The 26,307-nt window shown below is 54.6% G+C and overlaps 1 protein-coding gene across 40 annotated transcripts in view; it reads right to left on the bottom strand.

The window, feature by feature from the left end:
- ZMIZ1 (zinc finger MIZ-type containing 1) overlaps positions 1 to 26,307 on the bottom strand; it is a 238,649-nt gene that overhangs the window by 35,328 nt on the left and 177,014 nt on the right. For 37 of the 40 annotated variants that reach the window (XR_011423454.1, XR_011423455.1, XR_011423446.1 and 34 more), the window contains one exon: positions 504 to 648. Coding sequence is in view for 35 of the 40 variants with exons in the window: in XM_005602517.4 (XP_005602574.1) it covers positions 504 to 648 (145 nt within the window). In the remaining 5 variants the exon portion in view is untranslated. Of the gene's footprint in view, positions 1 to 503; positions 649 to 759; positions 780 to 6,543; positions 7,537 to 26,307 lie in introns of those variants that run through there. The other 3 variants (XM_070228068.1, XM_005602523.4, XM_005602522.4) reach the window with 3 other exon arrangements.

Here is a 26,307-nt window from a genome sequence, read left to right as displayed (position 1 = left end):
GCAGCCTCTGGCAAACCTGTTCCCGCTATGACCCTGGGTTTCTGGTGGCCCAGCCTCACCTGGCTACAGCCTGGTTAGTCTGGGCTGGCTCTGTCCCTGTCTTGGGGTGGGACCACTGGCCCTGTGACCTTTCTGAGCCCATTCCAGCCCCGATTCCTCTGGGTTTGCCCCAGAGCCTACGCAGGAAAGAGGGAAGGCCCTGAGTTCAGGAATGCTAACTTTCTGCCCAAAGTCTAGAACCTAAAGAGACGGCCTCCAGCGAAGTACAGAGCAGTCAGGCTGGGTAAGCCCAGCACTTTCAAGCTCTGTTTTGATGCGGGAAACAGTACTCTCCCAAGGATTTAAACAACTGTATTTTAGAAAAGGTCATCCCCACAGCTGGTCAGAGGCCCCCACCCCAGTTCTTCTATCTCAGGGGCCTTTCCAAGGAGATCTAGGGGCCCTGGGGCAGACTGCCCAGTGCTCACCCAAGCAGCCCCGCCCAGTGGCACACACCCACTCACCTGTGCGACAGAGTAGGTTTCATGGAGCTCATGGAGTTGAGGGGGGGCTGCATGGGGAGTTTCCCGGGGGGATCGCTCTGGCGGCTCTTCTGATGTCGGAGAAGCAGCAGGCGGCCGAGCTCCTCGCACCAGGAGGACAGCAGTGCTGCAAGGAAGGACAGGATGGTCAGTGGGCACCTTGGCCACCACGCCCTGCCATGCCGACTCCCCCTCACCCTCAGAGACTGGGTGTTATCAACACTGGCTTTGCTCTCACCTTTGTGTGACACCAGGAGAGTCACTAAGCCTGCTCAGGAGGCCTCAGTGTTCTCACCTGTAAAGTGGGACTAACACTACCAAAGGAGGACCGAAAAGCAAGAGTAGATCAGAGGGGGGCAGATTTTAATGGCAAAGAGGAGAGTCAAAACAATGGAGCCGACAGCAGAGATGGTGCCAAGGGGAGACGGGAGAGGGAAAGACGGGCCCATATACAGACCTTATGTGGGGGGAGGTTTGGAAGTGCTGGCCACCCCCAGACTTCTCAGTGAAGCTCACCCCCTCGGTCTCTGGACAATCAGTTCAAAATGGCTTCTCCCATGGGTGGAGCCACAAATCACAAGGTTTAAAATCCAGAGGCTTCCCGAGCCTGCTGACACCCCAGGAGTGCCTGCAGGGTTCTCCCTGAAGCTCCTCCCCGCAAAGTGCCCTCTCACTGAGAGCTGAGCCTGTACGCACACGACTTCTGGTCAGATCTGCGATCGGCCCCTGCACCGCTGGGCACAAACATTTGGCAGGACAAAGGATTTCCAGGCCAGAGAGTGGCCCAGGGTAGAGGGGCTAAGCTGGAGTCTCCTAGGGGCACCAAAGGCACAGGAGAACTTCCACATCCAGGCTTAGAGAGAGAAGCCTTAAAAGCAAAGAGAAAAGCAGCTGGAATTAATTAATCTGGTGCAGGAGGTGGTGTGGTATGGGGAGAGCATGATTTTCTTTCATTCTTCACTGTCCCAACGTGGCCACCAGAGGCCAAAACTACCCTCAGGTTCAGTGTGTCTGGCCAGTCCTTCCAAAGTGCATGACAGAGCTGAGACTTGGGGAGGGAGTCGGGAAGCGTGGTCTGTCACCACCTTGCTGTGTGACCTTGAGGAGCTCAGAGACCCTCTCTGGGCCTCAGTTTACTTGCTGGAGAAGAGGAGTAGACTCTTGCCCTGTCTTCCTCCCAGGGCCTTGATGGGGGAACTGCTGAGACTGTACGGAAGCAAAAGGGGGTGACCACGCCCAGCCAATGCCCCACTCCTGCCATGAGCGCTTTGGCCAGACTGATCTGATAGTGCTGGAAGTACTCAACTGGGTCAAGTTGAACCAGGGGCCTTTTGAACCAGGACTGCTCAGGCACTGGGCCGGATGCAGAGCCCATCTCCTCCTTTCCAGGGTCTTCCATCTGGATGCTGTACAACACGCTTCTGCATACTTTTCACGAATCTGCCCAACATGATCCAGGACAGCAGCTATTATCCCCATCCTGGACGTGAGCAGACAGGCTCAGGCAAGCAAAGTCACTTGCTCACAGTAACCACCGTCAGAGAGGGGCAGAGACATAGATGGTGCCCTTGCCCCAGGCACTGGTGGTGGGGCGTGAGGTTGGACCAGAAGGTAGGGGAGGAGATGAAACCCTCCAGAAGGCAAAACTCCCAGTGGCCATGGTCTCCAGCCCCTCCATTCAATGAGGACCCCTCAGGCCTCGCCTGAATCACACCCTTCACCATGTTCTCCCAGCACTGCGGGAAGACACCTAGACACGTGATGTCCAGGAGCAGCTGCACAGGGCTGCCACTTCACATTGCCCAGATCCCAGATGGGGTCCCCCATCAGCCTGAGGCCCTGAGAAGCAGGGCTGGGACCCTCTCAGACCCTGCCAAGCTCTGCCCCTGCTCATAGTCCAGGCAAGTTCTATCAGGAGAGTACAGTGGGTGGGCAGGGGTCGGGAGGCAGCTTTTAGGACCAGCAGGAGAACCCCATCCATCTAGTCTTGCTGTGAGCTGGCTGTGAAGGAGGTGCCCACGTTCCAGGGGCCGAAGGCAAAGGAAGGGCAGTGGTTCTTGAGGGGAATGGGGCGGGGCGGGGGGGAAGGGGTCCTTCCAGGGCTGCTCTGGGTATGTTGCTTGGCTTGTGCGGTGCTCAAAGGCAAGCAGGGCTGAAATCCAGCCTGTGCGCCCTCCCAAGAAGGCACCTGGCCCTCCCTCCAAGAAGAGGTGTCAATGGGCAAGCTGTGTCTTTAAAGATGTACCCTGTCCCTTTGTGTGGGGCTTACCTTGCCACCACCTGCACAGGGAGGGGATACCAGAGAGGGGAGACCCCACCCTGAGCATGAGTCTGCTCAGAAACTGTGGCAAAAATGCCCCTAAAGTGGTAGCCCAGCACACATCTGCTGCAGCTGGATGGGGCGGCAGCCTATTCAGAGGGGCTAGAACAAACAGAAATGAATTTCCAGATTTCTCCCTTCTTCTCCCAGGCCCCTAGTTACTGCCTCTTGTGCAGGGGGCACTGGGCATCAGAAACTCATTTGTACTCCAAGCACGAGGGCTGCCGGATTGCAGTGATGGAGGGATTGCTTGGCTGCCAGCACAAAGGACAGCCACAGATGGTGCCACCCACTGCCCACCCTGCCCATGGCTGCCTCTCTCAGCCTTTGCTCCTCCCCAGGGGCCACCACAACATGCAGGTGGGGATAGGGGGCACCAGGGGGCAGTCAGAGCTTTTCTCCAATCTCAAGGGCCCCTGCTTGGTCAAGGACAGCCCTTGTCTTCCTATTACTAGTGGAGTGGTGTTTTGTAAAGGGAACAAAGAGGTGGGTGGCATAGTAGAGCATGGCTGTGGAGGGCCTGGGATGTGGCAAACAAATGTGACGTATGTATTAGGCGGCCACAACACAACACAGATGCCAGGACAGCCATGTTCCTACAACCAAGAAGGGAAGGATGGGAGTGAGGGAGGCACCACCCTCAGACCCCAGCCTGAGCATCCGGCTAGCACAGAGGCCACGCTGGCAGACACATGGCAGGCAGAGGCACGGAGGGTGGACACAGTGCATGCTTTCATCATGGTGCAAACCAACACAACCTGTCCGGAGGCAAATGCCGGCTAATGACAACATGTGGGATTTGCAGCCAAAAAGGAGCCTGGGTACTGTCAGAGACCCAGGAGGACAGACAGACACACAGAGGCAGGTAGCAGATTACACGAGGAAAGAAAGATAGCCCAGCAGGTGGGTCCCTGGATCTGGGCTGTCTGCACAGCTGAGCTGAGTGTGCCTGCTCCAATGAGGTGGGTCCTGCCTGCATACCACTTTGGTCCTGCATTTATTTTCTCTGTGCACTTGTTGGGGCATCAGGCATGAAGAGTCGAGGGATGGGAAGGCTTGATGTGCTTGGCACAGAGCACACCCAGCAGCAAGGAGGGGGGGCAATTTCAGGAAGAGACACCAGCCATCCTAACCTGCTGCAGGTGGGGTCAGGAGTGCCTCTCCTATGTCTGGACAGCCATCATAGTCAGCCTCCTACCTCGTCCTATGAGTGCTACTCACCAGTGGTAACAGGGGTGGTCCCCAGGGCCCCCTTTTTGTACAGAGGACACCAGACTGAAACAGCAGCTATGATCTCATGTCCCTTTCCCCCATTACAAGGGGGAAAGGGACATGAGCAGCTTACTTGGCCTCATGACAACCTTGGGCAGCGCGTGACGGCCTCCCCTCTTCGACAGAGGACCTTCAATTGGTGCATCATGGCAGAGCCTGGCCTCCTGCTGCCCAAGCCCCATGTACGTACAGCCCACCTGCACAGCTGTCAACTAATGCCATCCAGCTTTCGGCAGTGAGAGGTTCCGATGCTTGTCGGAGAGGGGCATGGAAAGGAACTTTGGCTGCACTTTGCATTCTTTTTGGATCCCTTCTAATTTGGGGTGTTGGTGCAGGGAGGGCCTTCTGCCTGTCAGAAACGAGAAAGCAGGGGGGCTGTTGGGAGCAGAGGCTCAGTGCACAGCCAGGGAGGCAAGGGCAGTGCAGGCTGGATGGGACCACCTCCTCCTGAGGCTGACAGCAGGACTACAGCAGTACCAACTGCCCCCTCTGCTGCAATGAGTCCTGGCTTCCGTAGGGGAGGAGGAATAGGGGCACAGCTAGGAGCAAACTCATCTCTTTGGGGCTGCACCTCTCAGGTGGTGCCCTCACCCGAGGCAGGGTCTCTGTGACAAGCAGGTGCTGAGCTGGGTGGGGAACCCAGGAATCTGGGCTCTTGGGCTGGCAGGGAGCCAGGCTCTTCACTAACTCTATCTTTTTTCTTTTCTTTTTTGAGGAAGACTGGCCCTAAGCTAATAGCTGCCACCAATCCTCCTCTTTTTGCTGAGGAAGATTGGCCCTGAGCTAACATCCATGACCATTTTCCTCTATTTTATATGGGACGCCTGCCACAGCATGCCACAGCATGAAACAGTGAGTAGGTCTGCACCTGGGATCCGAATCAGTGAACCCCGGGCCGCCAAAGCAGAACGTGTGAACTTAACCACTGTGCCATTGGGCTGCCGCCTCACTAACCCCATCTTGTTGTCCTCAGCCCTCATCTAGGGGCTGTGCCGGTGGTGGGAGGTCGCCTTTGACCCCAATTACCAACTCTGAGCCTTGGCCCAGACTTCCAAGCACTTCCCAGACTTCTCAGCATGAAACACGTAAGCATGCATAGCCCAAAATGTGTAAAACGAGCTCACCAGGCCTTCCTGCACCCCTTCAAACTGGCATCCTTGTTGCCAGGCTCCCCCTACTCCGATCCATTCTCATCTTAGGTACCAAGGTCTTTGATTATCCACCCAGTATTCACTCAGCAAATAGCTGCCAAGCCCCTGCCATGTGCTGGAGTTCCTGCGGTGCAGTGGACTGGGTCAGCACACCTGCTGCAACTCTTCATGACTCCCACAGGAAGTCCAAACCTCTCAGGACAACATGCAGAGCCAGGTAAGACTGGGAGGCAGCCCCGCCTCTCACTCTCCTGACCCTAGGAGGCAGCTGATGCCCTGGGGTTCATGGTGAGGGACCTCAACATTCTGGGTTCCACCACCTACAGCTAGCTATGTGACCTTGGCCAAATTAAACAAGCTCTCTGGGCTTTAGTTTCTTGACCTATCAAATGGGCATAATACTAAGCTCACTCCTTAGAATCATTGTGACGTTTAAATGACACTAACAATTACGAAGTGCTTAAAACAGTATCTAGTGCATAGTAAGCATGGAGTCCCTGAAAGCATTGTGTGTGGTCTCTGGAGAGCAGGTGGGACGTCTGCAAATGCGCTCTATTCTCCATAGGTGGTAAAGTGCCTCAAGAGTGAGAGAAGCCTTCCCAGGCCCCTCCTGAAGATGTCAAGGCAGCCCTGATGGGCACCAGTGCCTACACCACCCCAAGAGAGAGGAAGGGAGAGGAGGGAGGATGGCAGGCAGGCCGTGGGGAGCAGAGGCTAGGTGCACTGGCTCTGAAGTCCAGATGGGGCTTCAATCATGTCCTGCCACTCTCCAGCTGTGGATTTCACCCAGGCTGTCTCACCACTTAGAGCTCCCACCTGCGAAATGGGCTTAACAGGAGCTGCTTGCCTCACAGGATGGATGTGAACTATAAACTGGCGTTGTCAATCAGCTGCAGGAGTATCCAAGCAAAAGCCAGAAAAGGAGGGGAGGGAGGGTGGGCAGAGGACCAAGAGACCCTGTAACTCACACCAGCCCCAGAAAAGCAGCCCCTCAATCCTGTTCCCACCGCCACATCCCACGGCACAGGGAGGGCTGGTGAGCACCAACTCCAGAACCAGCCTGCAAGACCTGATCCTGACTTGGTATCTAACATCCATGTGACACCCGAGCAAGTCACCTAACCTTCCTGTACCTCAGTTTCCTCACTCTAAAATGGGGTGGTGGTAATTCTACTCCCTATCTCATTAGGGCAGTTGCAAGGATGAGCTGAGTCACCATGATGAAGCACAGGAACAGTGCCAAGCACACACGCACGTTTGCAATGACAGCATTACTGACCTTGGTTGGTAGATGAGTGACCAATGGGTGGTTATGGGGCCTTGGCATCTCTGTCCACTTCTGATCACAGGGAAAAGGATAGGTGTGCAGCTCTGGAAGCTCACAGGGCATGGGTGGGCACAGGGTATCTACAAGCCCCGGGCCCCCAAGACCAGGCCTGTCTGCCCACTTGCCACAGGAAGCAAAAATCAATTCCCCTTCAGAGGCAGCTCTGCCTCCACTTTAGTCCATGGAAAGGTGCTTTTGGCCCCAGAAGGGAGGTATTCTGGCTTCCCTAGGGTCCCCCGAAGGACTCTCCAGCAGTGTGGACAGAATGTACTTCCCCAGCCCAATGGCAGGCATCTTGAATGGGGGGCTCCTTGTGATCCAGAACAGCTCAAGACCCAGGCTGGGCATCTCACTTGGCACTGTCTGGGGCCCTGGCCTTCAGCAGCCAAGTTCCAAATGGCCACGTCCACAGGGGAAGCAGCAGCCCTGAGGGATCAGTGGAAGGGACAGGGGACTCGAGCCAGGGAGAAGAAACGACAGGTTGACCTCTTGAGCTCCCATTGCCTGCACTTGTCTTTGTAGCTCATCCAGGAACTCACGAAGGGCACTGGGGTTGCCATTCCAGACTTGCCATGGACTTAAACCACTAGGGTCATTTGCCAGCAGCAAGTCTTACAGTTGATGCCGTGTCACGGTGTGATCGACAGTGTGTTTTTCCTTCCTAGCAATACATGAAATAGCGGTGTGTGTGACAATGGGGGGCATCTTCTATTAATGGGATCCAGCAGACGTGTCTAAGGGGCCCTGCTCTGAAGGATGCCATAGCTACAGCAGCAGGAACTCCTCTGGAAGAGAAATGGACATGAACGCCATGTCTGAGAATCAGGAGGGGCGCAGGACACAGGTCTGAGGGAGGGCACCGAGGGAGAGCCAAGTTCCCGAGACTTGTTCCCCAGAATCTTCCTGGCTCCACCCCCTGCAGCCAGCCGCCACCACCACAGTGTCCTCGAGGGGAAAGAAAAAAGAAACCAGGTGTAAGAGTGAGGGCAGGTCTGGAGTGGAGTCCTGGGGCATCTTAGTCCTGGCTTGTCCCAGATGTGCCCTCCCTGAGGACAGTGACAGGTCTTGCATTTGCCTCTGTAGCTGCAGCTCCTGGCAGAGGGGACAGGTTGACCAGACTAGCATGGGGCCACTGGTCTCAGCTGTGGTAGGTACCAGAGAGAAAGTGGAAGGAAGAGGCTGCACACCCAATTTGGGAATTGCCTGGGTTCCAGGCAGGGAGGGTGGAGCTGCATTCCCCAGATCAGCCGGGTCACCAGCAGACAATGAGCTGGTGGGAAGTGGAGGGGAGGCAGAGGCTGGGGTCTGAGAGTCAAGCATCAAAAGGGCAGACAGGCTCCCCCGGGCACATGTGAAAGGCTGTCCCTCACTAGGGTGGACTCGGGCTTAAAAAGGAGCCAGAAACCAGAGGCAGCCATGTGGCCAGAGGAAAAAAGCCTTCTGTTCCCTAAGGAGGTGAGCAGGGGGATGTTCAGTGAGAGGCCTGGGATGCTCATCCCCAGTAAAGTCTGGGAAGTGGTTAGGGATGGGAGCAATAGTGGGGTGCATGGGGAGGATGAAAGGCCTTCTGGGGAGGAGGGTACAGAGACCTGGACTGGATGTAAGGGCCAAGCAAGAGAATTATCAAATGTGCTGCAGACTGGAGAAACTACACACAAAATGAAACAAAGGCGTATTCAGTATCAGAGAGCATCTTAGCAGCTAAAAGGCTGCTGTAGAACAGAGGAACTCTGTGTGTGTGTGTGTGTGTGTGGGGTGGGGGGGGAGGAGGAGCTTCTGAGACCCAGGGGTGCCCAGGAGGAGGCCCTCCAGGCAGCAGCCAAGGCTCCAACCATACCCTGAGGGAGGATTGAGGAAGAGTCAGGCAGAATGAGGCAGAAAGAGCTCCCGAGAGCATGCAAGCGGGGTTCACTGTTCTGTTAAAAACATTAACGATACATTTTCAAATGCTTCCATACCATCAGCTCACAAGACCCTCTGAAGTGGCAGCAGAAGCCTGGTGGCCCCATTTCCTGATGGGAAGCCTGGCACAGGCATCTGGAGGGCCTTGCCTGGTGAGTCAGGGCAAAGAACCAGGCTCTGCACCGGGCTCCTCCCCTCCGCCTTCCTCCCCACACGTCCAAGTCCCTGTTCCCATACCCACTGGAATTGCCAGGGAGCAAATCAAGCAGATGTCCCTGCCCTGCCCCACCCACATGTCATCGTGGCCTGATTATCTTTGCAGTGTGTCCCCTTTGCTTCTTGCCTGTTCCAATCACCTTCTGCAGCCTTGTCTGTTCTTGCTGAATTATGACAAGTGCCTCCTATCATTCTTCTCAGTCTCCAAACTGCCTCCTGCCAATCCACTCTGCAAGGCGGCTAGGAGGAATTTTTCCACACGTGTATTCTGATCACCAGTTTCCAATCTGTGTCCCCAGAGGCTGCACCGGGCCTGGGAGACAGTAGATGCTCAATGGATGCAGAAAAGAGTGAGAGAGCCAGGCTACCAAGGGGAAAGATGTGGTGTTTGGTAAGGAGGGCGTGAATGCCGAGAGCCCCAGTGGGATTCACAGGGTTCACTTCTCCAACCCCGGTCCCCAGCATGGTGTTTGGCACTGGCCATGCAGCCAACACACAACTAATGGGTTGAAATGAATCACAGCTAGATAAACCGATATTCGACAAGGTGGGAAAGATGGACAGACAGTGAGTACGCTGTCTGAGACCCAGATGATCAGCGAAGTGCCTGTGACCTGGCACCCTGTGGCTTTTAAACCTGCTGGCATCTCCCGATTCCTTGGGACCTGGACTGACCTCAGGAGCATCAACCCTGCATGGAATCCTATCATGGGTGCATCTAGAGATTGGTGCTGTTATCAAGCAAAACCTACAACTGAGTCAAATGACACTGATTTAGCGACATGCACAGCCACTGGTGGGCCACACTGAAATAGGGAATGAAAGGTAAGAGTTTACAGAAACAACATCAGCTCGTAAACTTTGGAGGCGCTGCAGCCCTGGTTTTTTCTCTGCTTGTGGATTGACATCAGTGTTCATCTTAACACTGTCTGTCCCACAGGGGAAGACGGAGGGCCTTCCTAGACTACCTCACCTAGGGCTCCCTGAGCCTCCTCCTCCTGTCTCCCACACCCAGGCCACACCCTCCTACCCTCTGACCTTCCTTTTTCATCCCCCAAACAAGGGGTCCTGGCACCATTGCCCAGAGGGTCAGAGATAGTGGAGACTCCTGCCTACACCTGGGAACCCATGCAGAGAAGGAGTGGGGAGGGGCTGGGAGGGGAGGGGAGGGGAAGGGGGAGGAGGACATGGGGGTTTGAGATGACACGGGCCTGGGCTATTCTGTCTCATCTGTAAAGTGGGGAGACAGCAGAGGCACCTCTGCACACAGGCCTGCCATGAGAAGTCCCCATATGAAGGAAGGGCCTGAGCTTTACGTGACATGTGAGAAATGGCACATGTTGTGCCAGAGTCTCAACTGGAAACCCAGAAGCTGTGAAATGCTGACTACCTCCTGCCTCCAGATGGCAGAGTGGCCAAGAGCACAGACACTGGAGCCAGGTCACCTGGGTTCAGATCCCAGGTCAGACATTTAGCAGCTGTGTGACCTTGGGAAGTTATTTAACATCTGCTTGCTCTGGTTTTCCCTTTTGTAAAATAGGAATAATAAATCTTACCCTACCTCCTAAAGTCATGAGGATTAAACAATCTAATACACATAAAATGCTGGTACAAGGCCTGTCATATAGGAAGGATTATATGAAAATAAACTATTACTGTTTCTGTTGTTGTTTTTGAGCACATGTCCCTTTAAGATTAAGAGGTTTCTCTTTCCCCATCTATGTGCTGTTCCTCTAATAAAATACCCTTCCTTTCACCCATCTCCAAGATCATAAAAATGTTTATATGCCTCGGGCCCAGCCTTGTACCTCCTCCTTCACACTGGGTGCTCCCTAGCACCCAGCTGTGCCCACACCCAGTGTCTTCCCTGCCAGACACTCTGTACTGAGCAGACCCGAGGCCTCCATGGAACTGAGCCCTGACTGAGCTCACTTCTGACTCAGCTCTCGGGTCATGCAGTGCCAGCGGCCAGTCAAGGCAGACTCCTCTCTCAGTGGCGCCTGGGCGTGGGGGCTGGGGCAGACTTTACAGCCGTCCTGCTCTGGCCCATGACCCCTGAAAATAGAGCTACCCACAGAATTGTTACTGTGCCCTCCCCTGTAGGCCCGCCATTGCTGGGTGTCCCCAGAAATGGAAAATGGGCCCGCTCCCTGCCAGTTCTCTTGGGTCACCTCCTCCCCGGAGGAAAGAGCACAGGATGCTCATGACCACGGAAGGGTGGGAGCCAGGGGCAGTCAGAGGCTGCTCAGCCTCCAGAGACCAGCGTCAGCCCTAATGTGGCCACTGACCCAGCAGGGCAGCCTGGAGCCACGTGTGTGTGTCTTTAAAATGGGATGACCATTAGGGCCCTGCTCACCTACTCCTTAGGAGGACCTAAGGGGATCATGAGGGCACACAGACAGCCCTTCGTTTTTCCCGACTGCCTGCAACCTCTCCCTCATCTGGGTCTCACAAATCCCCAGGCGAGAGGCTGGATGTGGATGTCCATGTTTTACGAAACAGAAATCGAGGCCCAAGAGGGGATGATTCAACCACAGTCACCCCACAGGGCAGGGGCCCTGCTGCTGATGCAGGATGGTTTCCCTTTTATCCTCCGAAGTCTGTCATGCCACATATCTGAGAGCAGGCACATCCCCAGGAGATGGCTCAGCACATCCCGCCCACCTCCCATTCCTGTGATTCATCGCTATCCCAGCTTCTTGTCCCCAGTCTGCTACCAACTTCCTGTGTGACCTCAGACAACTTCCTCCTCTCTCTGGGCCATATGTCAAAGAGGGGGTGGGCGCTGTGTTCTCTGAAGTCTGTGGCCCCATGAATCAGCCCTGGTCTCACAGCAGGGTCACGCTTCTCAGGGCTGAGGCCAGCCTTGACTTCTTCTCACTCTGTAGGTGCTATGGGATGAGCTGGCCATCCTCACACCTGGCCTGGACATGCCCCTCCCCAGGTATGGGCTATAGATAGAAAGGGCTCCAGAGATCTCACCCTGCCCAGGTGCCTAGAGCTGACAGCAGGGAGTGGATCTGCTGAGGTCCTACAGCTGGTGTGTTTAGGACCCAGGAGTGAGGGGGCCCCGGGGCAGGTGGGAGGGGAGAACTCTGTAGCCTCAGCTGCTGGGGCCACTGTTAGGCAGTCCCCCTAATTACAGGAGACATCATTCCTGGGGGTTGTAGAGTGGATTCTGGTGGCCCTGACAGCTGACCCCTGGAACAGAGATGTTTTCCTTGGGGGAAAATCTTCCTCTCCTACAAAACAGCTGTATCATTGCATTACCACCAGCAGCAACAGTACGGTGCCCTGAGTTTCAACTGCTGGTTTTTCTAGAGCATTCCCACACTCTGCTCTGTTATCTCCCAGACTGTGAGTAGGAAAGTTAAAACAGGGATGAATTGTCCGCTAGCCCTCCAGCTGTGAGTGACCCTGTCCCTCTCCATCTCTGTCCACCCCTCTCGTCCACGCACACGCTTGGGCCCCATGTGAAGGGAGGACTGACCAGGTTGATGGTTTGGTCAGCCCAGGATGTGAATGAGGCTCATGGCCTGCCCTGCTGGGCCCTACCTGCTTCCTCATGCTTGAAGGTCCTGCAGTCCAGCCTGGCCCGAGAGGGACTCCTCAAGAGCCCTCCCTCCGGAAGGCTCCTCGCACGCTCCCACTCCCCTCCCCAAGCGCTACCTGGTTGGCAGGAGCTGGGAGTCTCAAGGTGTGTGACCTCATCTGGGAACTGAATTCTGGGGGACCTTGGAGACAGCAGGGTTGATTCCCAAACCGGTCTGGCCGCGCCTCACTCTGCAGAGGCCTCAGGGCAGGATGCTCGGACCCAAGAGGAGATGCCAGACGGGTTGAGCCTGTCTGTAGGCTTTAGGAAAATCCCAGCCTGAAAATTCCCTGCCCACCTCACACCACCATCTGGGCCTTCCTGGATAACTCAGCTTCAAGTGAAAAGACACTCATAACAAGCTTGGGAGGCTTTTCGTCAGAAAGAGAATGCCCTGTTCTGGGCGGTGCCCCTGAGTCCTGCCAGCCAAAGTGTTGAGGTCCAGACACCAGCCGGCAGGGAGCCGCCACTGTGTACTCCACCCCCTCGAAGGACTGGTTCATACACCCCTTGCCCCCTGGACCCACACAAGCCACCTGGCTGTGGGGGAGTCACAGCCCCCATGTTAGACATGAGGGGTGAGCACAGGAAAGCAAGGTAAGTGGCTCAGGGCACCCTTGAACTTATGGCAGGCCAGCAGCAAAGCAGGACCTTCTCATCTTACCCAGGGTATTTGCTGGCAGCAGGGCAAAGGTGGGGATCTTGACCACCTCAGCTGAAAATTATACAGCATTAATAGCAAAGCAAGTGTGCTAGCCAGGCAAGAGGGGCCTGAGCCACCCCCACAACAGACTGAGGCCAAGAGGCCTCTTGTGCACCTGTCCTCATATTCCAGAAGGACACAGGACAGATCTCTTTGGCTACCCAGGGATTGACCAGAACATCCATAGCGGGGTATGCCTAGAGCCAAGAGTCTCCCCACCTCCATCTAGCTTCAAGGCAGCACCCAAACAGGATGAGGGCAAGGATACAGGGCAGCAAGGATGCTCCCCACACGCTGCAGGCGATGGGACGACACTCCCGTTGAGTCTGTAAGACAAGAACGGAGCCACCCTCGCCCTGCCTCCACAGGAACCGTGTCCCCAGGACCCACACAGCCTGCACGCCCGTCATTCCAGCAGATGCTACCTGAGAGCCTGCTTTCTATTCTTCATGAAGTTTCTCCTGGGAGCTAAACACCACTGCCCATTGCTTCTTCTCAGGAAGCCCGAGGGTTAAGGAGGGGTTATAGGAATCAGTTTCTTCCCTGGGTAATTTACTTTTCTGAGGCTTCCCTGCTAGGTAGTCAGTTTGGCTGTGTCGTCTACTCCCAGCATAAGAAGGAGAGGTCAGTGTGAGGCCAGGCCCTTTCCAGGGTCAACCAGACTCCCGAGAACACCACAGCCATCCACCTTCATGGACCCCAAGGGAGCTGTGAGTCTGAGCACTGAGAGGCTTTGCTGTGCATTCCCTCCATTCGCTCTGGCCCCCATGTCCAATCCCAGGCCCTTGGCTCTTCCTGTGAGCCAGGAGCCAGCGACAAATCAGGGGTGCCTCAAATGGCAATTTCCTTAGACCCAGCCTGGGCTCATGAAGCCAGGGTAGACCATCCCAGGGTCCTGGTCCTGAGACTAAAGCTTGGGAGGTGCCAATCCCAGGACACCTTAGTTTCTATAAAGGAACTACCTGGAAAGACTCTCAGCCCTAAAGAGTGACTGAGGAGGTGTGTGCTACAGTGACAGGGGCAGGAGAGAGATCTGGGCCGGGCAGCACTTTGCCAGCTGATCCACACCCTCGACTACCAAGTTGGGTTCAGGCCACTCGCTGCTCTTTGAGAAAGAAGAGATTCAGGAAAAACCTGCTGACCGGACCCCCCACCCCACCCCACCCACTCCCTCCTTCCCTGCTTCCCCTGGCTAGGTGACCTGGTTAACCTCCAAGAATCTCAGCTTCCTGGTTCAAGAAACGCAGAGGGCGATTCCTTTCTTCCCACCCCAGGCTTGTGAGGGTAAGGCCTGAGCCACAGGGCAGGTGGCTTAGTGGCAGAGGCAGGGCTCCTGCTCGAGCTGCAGTCCCTCTGGAAATCAGGCAGCTGTTTTAGCTCAGGGGCACATGACCTGGCCTCTTGAGCGACATTCAGTGGAGACTGAGATGCTCCTTCCTGATCCTGCACAGTGGGAGATGACAACCTTCCAGTGCGTTCTCTATCCAAAATCGTGTCACCGGGTTTTCTCTCTTATCCATTTATTCAGCAAGAGCAGTAGCTCACCTGCACATTTCACATTTCTATGTCTTGGCTTCCTAATTGGTCACTCCCCTCCTTTTCTGAGAAACCCTGAGTGTGGATGTTTGCTGAAGCTCTGGAAACCACCCATGCCCGGCAGTTACGACCTCTCCAGATGCCCAGCAGGGTTTGGTAGTGGATGACCGGGCTGCTTGAAACACCAGAGTGGCCTCCATTTGTCCTACGGGGCTCTCCTTCTAAACTGCAGGGGTCCCTGATGCATTTTGGAGACTATTTGTCACTCTTTTAGCACACTATCCACTAGTTTTAGTTATGTATAGGTAGACAGCATTTGAAGAGAACCTGACATAGAGACTGAATTTACAGAACACTTGCGGTGGGGGGGACAGGAAACAAGAGGGGACATTTTTCTTTGCAGAAGCTGCTTTATGTGATGAAATGATTCCCTGTGAGGTTTCTTTAAATGTCCAGCTGCCTTGCTGCAATGAAAATAAGAATCGTTTATGAGAATTCCATTTACATCTAGTGTTTCCTAGCTGCACTTGTTACTCAGAGTGTAACACACCTGGGTGACGTCTGGGTGAGTCTGAGTCCCGGATGGTGAGGTCCCAGGGCAGGACTGAACCACCTGGGTCTCCAGGGCAGAGGTTCCCAGTTTTGCCAGTGCATCAGAATCATCTGGAAAGCTTGTAAAAATACAGAGTGCTGAGCCTCACCACCAGTGGGTTGTTGGCTTCAAGTGGGTCCAGTGTGGAGCCTGAGAATGTGCATTTCTAACAAGTTCCCAGGTGATGCTGATCCTGACGGTCTGGGGACCCCTTTTTGAGAACCACTGCCCTAGACTGAGGGGTGAGCTCAGGTGCCATTTGCTGCATGAATGGAGGGGGAGGGAACCATTCCTTCCTTTCCCCTGTGGGTTCAGAATATGCACAAGCTCTCATGCCAAGAGAACCCTGTGCTTGGCTGATGGTCTCCAACACTGCTGCTGACTTACCCTTTCTTTGTTTTCAAGGCCCTGGAGGTTTGACCCCGGATTCTCTTCCTGGCCTTGGTACAGGAGAAAGAGCACTGGGCAGGGAGTCAGGAATGAGTGAGCCTGGGTTTTATCTACTAGCTATGAACTGTGTGGTCTTGGGCAAGACCCTGGCAGGTTTCTTCACCTGCATGTAAAGGTATCTCACTAGCTGCTCTAAAGGAGTAACGAGGCAAGCTTGACAGTGGCTACTGCAGACGGAGAACCTGATTCAGGCCAGGCAGTTTTCTCAGCACTCTGTACGCCCTGTCTCATTCAAGCCTACACTCTGTGAGATAACTACTACCATCTCCCCATAACACAGTTTTCGGCTCCACCGCTTGCTCGTGTGCTAGTGTGCCCTGTGCCCTCCCTGCCTTGGGGCCTGCCGCACCAAGTGGCTGAAGGGCTGAGTTAGGTCCTGCATAGCTCAGCATGGCTGTGGCTCTCAGGAAGCAGCCCCAGAACAGTTGTGCAGGCAGGCGGGGGAAGACAGCAGCCTGGGCCATCTGCAGTTCAGGCCTGGCTCCCTGTGTCTCTTTCAGAGCAACTAGGGGAGGGAGCCATCATTTGTTTAGGTCTCTGCAGTGTTTAATCACCACTGGCTCTCCCTCCCACCTCCCCCTTCCAGTGCCTGCTCTCTCCCTGCAGGAAACAGCTCTCTGCCTTCTGCCTCTGATGGAGGCCATAAAAAATTAACAGCACCCAGAGAGAAGGAAACACTGGGCAGAGACGGCTGTTGGAGCCAAATGACCAGCTGGCCCCAGCCAAGCAGACCCCAGTTGGGCAAGCTGGATCCTGAGGTGGCTCTGAAGGCCTGCACTCTCCCAACTGACCACCCAGCAGGGCCAAAGCATCTAGGATGGCTGTCAGTCTGGGAGTCCAGAGCAAATCCAACTGCCTCTGTGGGAGCCGGAATGCAGAGCCTGGGCCTGCCTGGGACCTCCAGCCCTTGGAGAATCTGAGGACAGGGATATACTCTCTGCCTCTGCCATGAAGAGAGCTGGCCCATGCAGGGACATGCCCTCGGGAAGGTCAACTGCAGGCCAGGCAGAAACTTGACACACCCCTTTTCTTTGTTCACATTCCTGACAAGCCTGTGATGCCAGGATCACAACCCCCATTTTCCAGGATGAAACTGGTGCTCAGAGAGGTTAAGGAACCTACCCAAGGAGAATCAGCCAAAACAACTGGCAGAGTGGGATCTATTTATTTTTAACTAATGAAATTACTTTTTATTTACATAAGTAATACACAAATCCATTCTCTTTAGAAAGCTAACACTTCAGACAGAGACCAGAAGAGGGTTTAGGGCTCACATTCGCTGGCCTCCAAACCCATAGTTTTTCTATTCCATCTGATGGTTCCACCTCTGTTGCATTTCACCACCCTCCCTTCTTAACTTTTAAATGTTATTTTAAAGAAGTAATGTGTGCACATGATTAAAAATGTACAGAAGTAGAAAAAAAGATATGTACTGAAGAACAGTCTTCCCCAACTCACTCTTCTTGCCCAGTTCCTCTCACCAGGGGAATCACACGAATGGCTCTGGGTTTTCCTTCCAGAGTTCTTATGTTATTTGCATATATCACAGCCTTTGCAATGTCTGCCCAGAAGGTTCTGGCCCTGGAAATCCACGTGGTTCACCCCCTCCTCCGCTCAGCCAGGGCTTCCCTGACCTTTCCAGTTTATAGACTGCAACTCCTCCTCCGCCAGCTGACTCCTCTACATCCCTCCTCCGCTGAACTGCTTTCCAGAGCACTTACTACCTTCTACTTTTTATCTTATTTACCATCTGACACCCCACCCCCTGCACTGGAGCAAAAGGTCTTCCAGAGCAGGAGTTTCTGTGTGCTGCGGTCATGGCCACATCCTCAGAGCCTAGAACAATGCCTGACATACAGACATACAGTGACAACCAACACCACAGAAGCACTGGGCACAGGCACAGTGTGTACGGGGATCCCACCCTGATGCAGAAGGTAGCAAGGTGTACGTGCTGTTCTCAAGTTCCATTCCCTCCCCCCACCCGAGGAAGATTAGCCCTGAGCTAACATCTGCCAATCCTCCTCTCTTTTCTGAGGCAGACTGGAACTGAGCTAACACCCAAACCCATCTTCCTCTACTTTATATGTGGGACGCCTACCACAACATGGCTTGCTAAGTGGTGCCATGTCCACACCTGGGATCCAAACCGGCGAACCCTGGGCTGCTGAAACAGAATGTGCACACTTAACCGCTGCGCAACCAGGGCGGCCCCTCAAGTTCCTTTTTAAGAACACATGCTTCAGCTCAAAACGACTGTCACTCCTGGAGGACAGGACTGTGCCTCTTCTACCTCTTGTCTCTCCAAGGACCCTGCCTGGTCTGGGGCACATGGCAGATGCTCAGAGCTCAGAATGACCAGACTGGAAACTTGACCCCTACCTCACACCACAGACAAAAAAAAAGAGCGAAACAATACACTGCCTGGAAGATGACACAGGAGAATATCTCCATGACCCTGGGATTGGAGAATATTCTCAAATAGGACACAACAAGCACTAACCATAAGGGAAAGTTGATAAATTTTCCAACATTTAAGTGAAAACCTTCTGGCATACCAAAATACACCATTAAGAGAATGAAAAGGCTAGCCCAGGGTGGCAGGAGAGTCTGAAAGAGAAGGACACAGTGCATGGTGATGAGGCCCAGGTTCAAGGGCTCTGGGGAGTCGGGCTCCCCAAGGCTGTCTGCAGCGACAAAGGAAGACTTCTCAGAAGAGGCAGAAGGTGGCTTCATCTCACTTCTCCCCCAACTCTGGCCTCTTCCTCCTCCTTCCTGAAAAACCAGAGACTTAAGACAGACAGAAGAGTCCTAGCCCCTCTTCCCTGCCCCACACAGAGATAATCAAGGAAGAAAAAACAAATTAGAGAGCCCAGGAGCCTGGCAGGGCCTTGGGAAGTTTGGCTTGACAGGGCAACAGCATTTAACAAAGCTCACATCATCCATCACTGGGGCCCAGTTATTTAGATACTGGGCATTTGATTAGACTAATATGGGCGGCTGGGGTGAGGCATGGCTGGCGCTTCCTACCCTTGCCTACAAATTAGACCGTCACACACACAATCCGATTACCTCGACTGCCACATTTATCTTGGGAGAGGCGCCATCCATCACCCCTCAGCAGCTGGCTCTGTGCCTCCTCCAGCAGGAGGGGAGTTAAGTGTACCTCTAAGTTTTAGCAGGCAGTGCTCATTCAGTCATTCATTCCATCACCCACTCAGCAAACACTGCCCCAAGTACCCCCCTGGGGCAGGCCTTGGGTCGGGCACTGGGGTACAGAGCAAATACAGCCCTTGCCCTTGAGGAGCCCATGGACAGTACGTGAAAAGGGGAGGCATCCGAGCTGGCAATAAAGGAGAGCTGTAAGCTGATGGGCCCAGGTTTGCATCCAGCTCCCTCTCCTCCAGGAGAGGAGTGTGCCGAGCCACTGATCTAGTCCACAATGTCCCTGCTGCGAAATGGGATGCTAACACAGTGCAGCCCGTCCAACAGAACTTCTGCAATGATGGAAATGTTCTATATATGCATTGTCCAAAATGGGAGCCATGGGCCACGTGTAGCTACTGAGCACTTGAAATGTGGCTACTGTGACCGAGGAGCTGAGTTTTAAGTTTTATTTAACCTCACTTCGTTACATTTAAGTGTACACGGCCACAGGGGGCTCTGGCTCTAGTGCAGAACACGGCAGATTCAGCGGTTGCTGCCTTTTCAGGGTGGTGGTGAAGGGTGAACCAGGTAGCCCCAGAAGGTCTGGAGCAAAGTTTTGCATGTGACACGTGCTCAACAAAGGCTAGGCCCTTTCCTTCTCGAAGGGCCAGCTGGGTTCCGAGGCCAAGGATAGCAGCAGTGTTACCTGAAGACCCTGAACTGATAACACAGTCCCCTTTGCCACCCAGTAGTCCAGCAGGGCTTCCATTTTAAAGAGAAAGCTGCGAGGCGCAGAAGTGAAGATGGCACAGCCACAAAGTGGCAGAGACAGAACTCGAGTCCAGGGCTCTGTGGCTTTCAACCTCCCTCTTCCCACTGGACACCTGGCTACCCAGGAGACGCACGGCAGGAGTGAAGCCTGGGGGTGGGCGTTTGAAGGCAGGGCTATGGATCAGCCGGCCTCTCCCCTCAAGGCCAGTGCTGAGGAGGTGGATGCCAGGCACAGGGGCACCCTGAGTTGCCCCTAAGCCAGGCCCTGCCCAGCTTGCCCCAGCCCCTCAGGCTAAGCCCATGGGGGCACAGAGGCCTCTCTCAGCATAAGGCAGAGTTGGGGCAGCTGACTGAATTTTGTGTTCTAAATATAGCTACTCTAGATGGGGCCCTGTCCGGAGGCTTTTGCAGAGTGACCACGGCAACCAGACAGGGAGCCTTGGTGACACAAGGACTGGTGAGAGAGCTCAGGGATGTCAGGCTTCCTCCAGCTTCACAGGACGTCGCTTAAGCACAGGCTCAGAAGGCTGGCAGACACAGCTTCAAACCAGCTTCTGGTGCCAGGAACCCGAGGGCTCGGAGTGAGGCGAGTCCCCTCAGTGAGGACCCGATGTCCCATCACAGGGCTGCAGCGGGGATGAGAGGCACTAACGAACCTACAAGCAGAACTCAGCACCCTGCAAGTGCTCGCTTGCTGGGACTTGTTCAAATCACTGGCATTGTCTGAGGTCTCAGGACAGGTCAGAGACCAAGTGAGACCCCCAGCCTGTGTCCTGTGAGTCTGGGAAGGCTGGAGAGACGGCATCTAGGAATAAGCACTCCTCACTGATCAGCTGTGTGACCTGGTGCAAGCCACGTCACCCCTCTATCAAAAGCAAGGATAAAATTACAAGCATGTGCAAATCCTTCTGTGAGGATCAGATGGAACATGCAAAATCACTTAAAACCTGGATTTGGACAAATCTGATAGAATCTAAGTATGCAAGTGGGCAGGTTTTCCCAGTACCTTCAGAGCAGCCTGACCCCAGAGGGAAATCATCTCCCAAGAGAACACAAGTCCCCCAAAGAACAAGCCAGAGCTTAGGAGTCCAGTCTTCAGACACTCAAGAGACGACCTGCTGGTAAAGGACTTCTCAAAAAAACAAGCCTAGAAAGAGGCAGGCCCGGGTCAATGGAGGCCTGCTTTGTGAGCCCCTCTTGGAACTTGCTGCAGGGGTGGCTGGCAGGCTTCCCGGGGTGGGCTTACCTGGCTCACTGGGCCAGGCACTGTGGCTTCTAGCTGGCCAAGGCAGCTGGGAAGAATGCCGGGGACACACTGCAACTGTAGGAGGGAGCAGGCTGCCCTGGATGGAAAGCAGGAGGTTGCTGGGGGGAGATTACCACCAGGCTGGGAGATGGGGAGGGAAGGCTACAGTAGGAGCCAGGCCAGGAGAAGAGCCTAGGGGGATGAAGCGATCCAGAAGAGCCAGAGACAAGATGGGAGGGGGGAGAGGGGTATACCAGGTGAGCTGAGGAGGCCTCCCTGGAACACTCCCTCCCCCCAGATTCACCCCTCTCTGCTGTCCCAGTCAAAGGTATACTTAGCCACTCACATATCAGTATAAATGAATTTATAACAAACTGTGCAAGATGGACAAGGAGCAGTAATTGAAGGAAAATGAATGGCAGGCAGCTCTCCCTGACAAGCCACTCCTCAAAGGCAAGTAAGACACCCTAAGAGCTCCCCAATGGGGACCCTCTGCTGCTAGGACCACCAGCATTCCCCCTACCCCTCCCCCAAATGCCAAAACTCTTTTGTTGCCACTTAAGCCAATTTGGGGGTAATTCTGCAGGCAATTGTCTTCCGATTTACAATGTGGCTCAGTGATTGCATCCAAGCTGACGGTTCAGGCTGTAATTGTATGGTAATCACTTCTGTTTATGATCGATGTGGAAATCACTATTGTTTTCAAGTAGGCTTGTTAAATCAAAAAAGTGCAGGGGTGGGGAGGGAGGGTTTATTTCTCTAAGTTGGAGCCCTGGGAAAATGAAATTAAGCAGAGCAACCCAATGTGAGGGGAGGTGGCTCTGATGGCAAAGGCACCCTCATCAACTCAGAACTGAGAGACAGAGACAGGCAGGGACACAGAGATGCAGAGACAGAGACATGGAAGGGGCAGGAGGAGAGGCACACAGACACAACAGGGTAGAGCCACAGTGGGGCAGACAGAGATGCCTGGGGAACGGCCACGTACGGGACGGAGGCAGTCAGATCCGTGGATACATAGAGATGCCCACACAGACCTCACTGCTCATACATGCAGAGACGCTGAGCGAGATACTAGGGGAATCCCCCTTACACACCCCGACATTTCACCAGACCTGCTCTCGTTTATTCCTAGAAAGGTGGGGACAACCCAAGTGCAAGGTGGCAGGCTGGGCACTACCTGCCCCTCAGAGCTGGAGCCCCCTACCTGCCCCATTGCCGCCTACCTGCTGCCTGGAAACAGGGTGGCAGATGGCATCTGGGGGGTTCAGGTGGCAGGAGTAGGGCAGTGTTGTGAGCTGACCTGCAGTTGAGGGGAACAGGGGGTGCTGCCCATCTGGTGGGCAGAAACCTGAACCTCTCAGAGGCTGCAGGGAACAGGTCTGGGCTGAGTGAGGGGCAATGCCTCCCAGGGCAGCAACGGAGGCTCCATGGCACCATAGGACTGAGCCAGACCAGGCTGGAGGCCAAGGCCCTGCAGGGGGCGAGCTGGCACAAGCTGTTGTGTTCAGCAGCAGACAAAACTCTAGGTTGCAGGATGAGCCTGGCTACAAGGCTTATGTTTTTTTCAACTACATGCCCTTCTTCCCCAGCAAAAGTGCATGGAGACCATTGGGCAACGTACTGAAAATCACGACTATGGCGAAAAACAATAGGTGTTTGGCTTCCAAAGCCTCCATCCTGATGCCCTTCATCTCTGCCAGCTCTCTTGGCACTTCTTTCCTCTCTCTACCTGTCTAAACCACCCTCCATATTTCATGGGTCAGCTTCACCTCTCCAGGGAAGTCTTTTCCCACCCAACTGGTCCCTCCTCTCCATGGTACCAAATGTCACGCTGACTTTGATGCAGGACTTTGGTGGCCCACAGTCCTGGCTGTAATGAGCTCAGTGACTGTGGCAGGCTGCTTCAGCTTTTTGAGCCTCAGTTTCTTCAACAGTGAAGGCGGATGGGCAGGCTGTGCTCTATCATGGGTGGCCTCCCAGTGCCTGGAGCAAGAACAGCATGTAGTAGCTTTCCCACCAGATTCAGCGTGGGCTTAAAGGCCACCCTGACTTGATGATGTGGCTTCCTTCAAACCCAGAGCACCCCGACTCAGCTGTCATGCCCTGCATATTGTCCTCAGGGCCAAGGCTCTGGGATGGTGGGCAGTAAGCTCAGCTCTCCTTGAATGGGGGAGAGGACAAGCCTCCATCTCCTGGGTTCAGGCCTCGAACTTGCCCTGCCCTGGCCCTCAAATAGGGCACCCCCAGCCGGCTGGGCTCTAAACTGAGATGCCTGGGCTGCCTAATTAGGGGCTTAGCAGGGCTTGTCAGGCAGCCGCTGGAAAACCTTAGAAGTGGAACAGTCACTCCTATTGGCTTCCAGTATTCGGCTTAAGAAAACAGACTACTTCTCCCCTGGGGACATTGCTTCTGAAGTATACAGAAACAAGTGATAGTTGTTCAACCAGTAAAAACAAAGTTGGCTAAAATGAGAATTTAAGCTACAATCAAGTTGTCTAAATGGATAGGGGACATCCCAAGCACGAGGAGGCTATGTGTGCCTGTGTTTGTTTATGTGGCTGTGTGCCTGTGTGTGCAGGCCCGTGCATCTACACAGGGCATGCTGGGTGCTCAGCAGGTGGATATCTTTTGGGGTTCCAGTCTCATCCTTCCTCTGCTCAGGGGCCCCTAACCAAGCCCCAGACCCAAGTGAGGATCCTGTGGTCTGGACCCCACACCCACTCAGGTGCTGTCAGGGAAGAGGAGAGGAAGGGTTTCCTGGGAGGCACTGAAGGCAGAAGGCCAGAGCGTCAGCCTCAACTCCACCCGGAGGCCCCTACCCCCTGCCCTCAGTTCCGCTAGCTGCCCAACGCTGGTAATGACAGTAACTCCCCTCCCAGGGGAGAGAAGGTCCCATATAGGTGGAAGTACCTTTCTGGACTCTAAAGAGCTCTACAAAAATCAGATATTTTCACACCCTGCTCCAACTTGTAACCTCAGGTTTGGAAGTGGCCAGTGACCCTGACCTTTGTTTACTTTGCACCCCGAAGTCAGGTCCCTAGGTGGCGCATTTAAGGTAGGGCCACCTGGCCAGGTGTTCTCCCTCCCCACATTCCCCTACTCCCTAAGGGGAAGAGTAGCCCAGGTGAGTTCAGAGAGCTGGGGACAGGATACCAAGGCTCAGTGGGAAGAGGCAAGGCCAGCTTGAGAAGGAGCCAGGCCACCGAGGGAGGCCACTGTTCCTTGCCTAGGCGGCTGTGCCTGAAAGATAGGGCTGGGAGAGCTCAGAGACCCAGCCTGCCCTGGGTCCTTTAATCCCAGTGCTAAGAAGAACAGGAATCAACAACTCTATTTTTCAGACGGGGAAAGCAGCGGCTCTGGAAGGTGAGTGACTTCTTGTGAGGAGTAGAATGCAGGTGGTCTCCAGATTCTACAGTGCTCTGATACACCGACAATCTGAAAAATCTCTCTCTGCATGTAGCACTGAGACTATTCACAGAATTCTTTTGCCACCCCTGAGACAGGCAGAGCGGAAGCTGTGGAGAGCCAGGGCTGATTTCCCCAGGAAGCTGCGGAACACCCTTTCCTGAAGGTCTGGGAGGGTCCAGAGTCATCTTCCCTAGGGTGGGACAGGCCTTCCAGGGTCAGATCCAACGAGCATTCCCAGGCTCCCCCCAAGCCCCTGGTTCAGTGAGTGGTGCAGTGAGAAGGGCGACTGGGCCAGGTGTCCTTGGACATCTCTCAGGGGGGAAGAATATCCCTAGAAATGTCCAGGCCTCAGGGCGAGCCCCCTCTCAGAGCTCCAGGTCTGCCCTCTGGTTTAGCGGGATAAGGGGAGGGCCAGGCACAGTGACTGCCTTTGTTCTGGGACTCCTTCCTAGAGTCCCGGGCCCAGAGGCCATTCGGGGGACCATTCCTCCTACCCTAGCATGGTGACACTAACATTTATGGAGGGCATCCTTTGTGCCAGGCCCATGGTCTCGGGGGTTCCTCACAGCAACCTTGAGATCTCTGTGTTATCATCCCTATTAATGGATGCGGAGGCTGAGGCCTCACAGAGCTTCAGTAACCTTCGCCAGGGTCACACAACTGGTTAGTGCAGGGCTGGGGGGGCAGGGATGGTGCGGGTGCCTGCATGCCCCAAAGGGGTCAAGACATCTTAACTCTTACACACATATACCACCTGGCTCCCAACACGCCCCTCCCACATCACAGACATATTTCCAACACCCCCTGTGTTCACAGATCTGCACAAACCCACGAGAACACCACCATATACACTCATCCAACAATCATTCAACTTGTAAACGTCTCCCACGCGGACACAAGCATGCTCAACTGCATGGACACATGATCTATGTGCACAGATGCAAAGCCCACATAACATTTTCAAAGGTTCCCTCTTATCCTTCTATCTCCAACACCCACCCTGGCAATAGGCTCAGCCCTACTTCACTCCCAAGCCCAGGCTTGGCCCTGCACATCCGGTGCCTTCCAGCTCTGACAGCTTCATCTGGGGACTTCTGCTCCCAGAGGCCCGGGACCCTGTGTTTTTTCACATTCCCCACAGTGCCCTACCCAGAGCCAGCTCTTCATTTGCTCATTCACTCACTCAAAACTTCTTAGTGAGTACTTTTTGCCCATTTTGATACAGAACATTCACACTCAAATGAACTATAGCCATGAACCTGAAGAAATACAGTATTCCTGCAGAGGCTGAGGACTGTGCCAAGCGCTGTAGGCACAGTATAGTGCGCAGGGAGAGTCACAGGTGCCACCACCAGGAAGCGCACAAGCATGGAGGGCGCAAAACCATGCCCTTGCTCACTCAGTAGCTCCTGCAGTTACATCAGGCCTGTGAGGGCGAGGGTGCCCCCATTTTACAGAAGAGGCAACTCAGGTGGCAGAGGGAAACTTCAAGCTCCAGATCACCTGGGTGGGGGTGCCAGCAAGGCTGTAGATAAGACCAGGGAGGTGTTCAGGGAAGCTGGCCCAGACCAGGCCTGGCCAGAGGCTGGGTTCTGTCTGCACAAAAGCCCACAGAGCACCATGGGTGCACCCCACACCCCTGGGAGAGAGGAGAGGGCAATCAGGAAGTCACAAGCTAGGAAGAAATCTCCATTGCAGAGACTATAACTTGAGGACAAAGATCTTACCCAGGTCATGGAACACATTTCTCGAAGAAGGTACACCGCCATGCAAAGCTCCGAGAGGATTCTCAGCCCCTGGCAGGCCTGAGGCTGGAGAGGATTCATTATGGGCCAAGTGGGCAGGCTGCAGGGCCTGGCTCACCACGGGGTGGGCAGGGCAGGAGGGTGGCCAGGCAGTGATGGCCCCTCTTCCCCAGCAGAAGCCTGCCCACTGGGAGTGCCTGCTGCTCACTGGTGCCTTTGGGCACTGGCACCAGGAGGGTGGAGGACCCATCCCTGCTTCAAGGATCAAAGTGGCGTGGACAGAGGGAGACTGTGCTCACAAAAGGAAGCAACGCTTGGCCCTTGCCCCTTTCCCTGGCCTGATGCTGACCTCTGGGGGATCCCCTCCCTGGGCTGGGCTGCCACCCGGGGGTGGGGAGGGAGCAC

This window comes from Equus caballus, chromosome 1 (assembly GCF_041296265.1).
Source record: "Equus caballus isolate H_3958 breed thoroughbred chromosome 1, TB-T2T, whole genome shotgun sequence".
NCBI classification, from domain to species: domain Eukaryota; kingdom Metazoa; phylum Chordata; class Mammalia; order Perissodactyla; family Equidae; genus Equus; species Equus caballus.
This window is presented reverse-complemented; position numbering and strand designations above follow the sequence as displayed.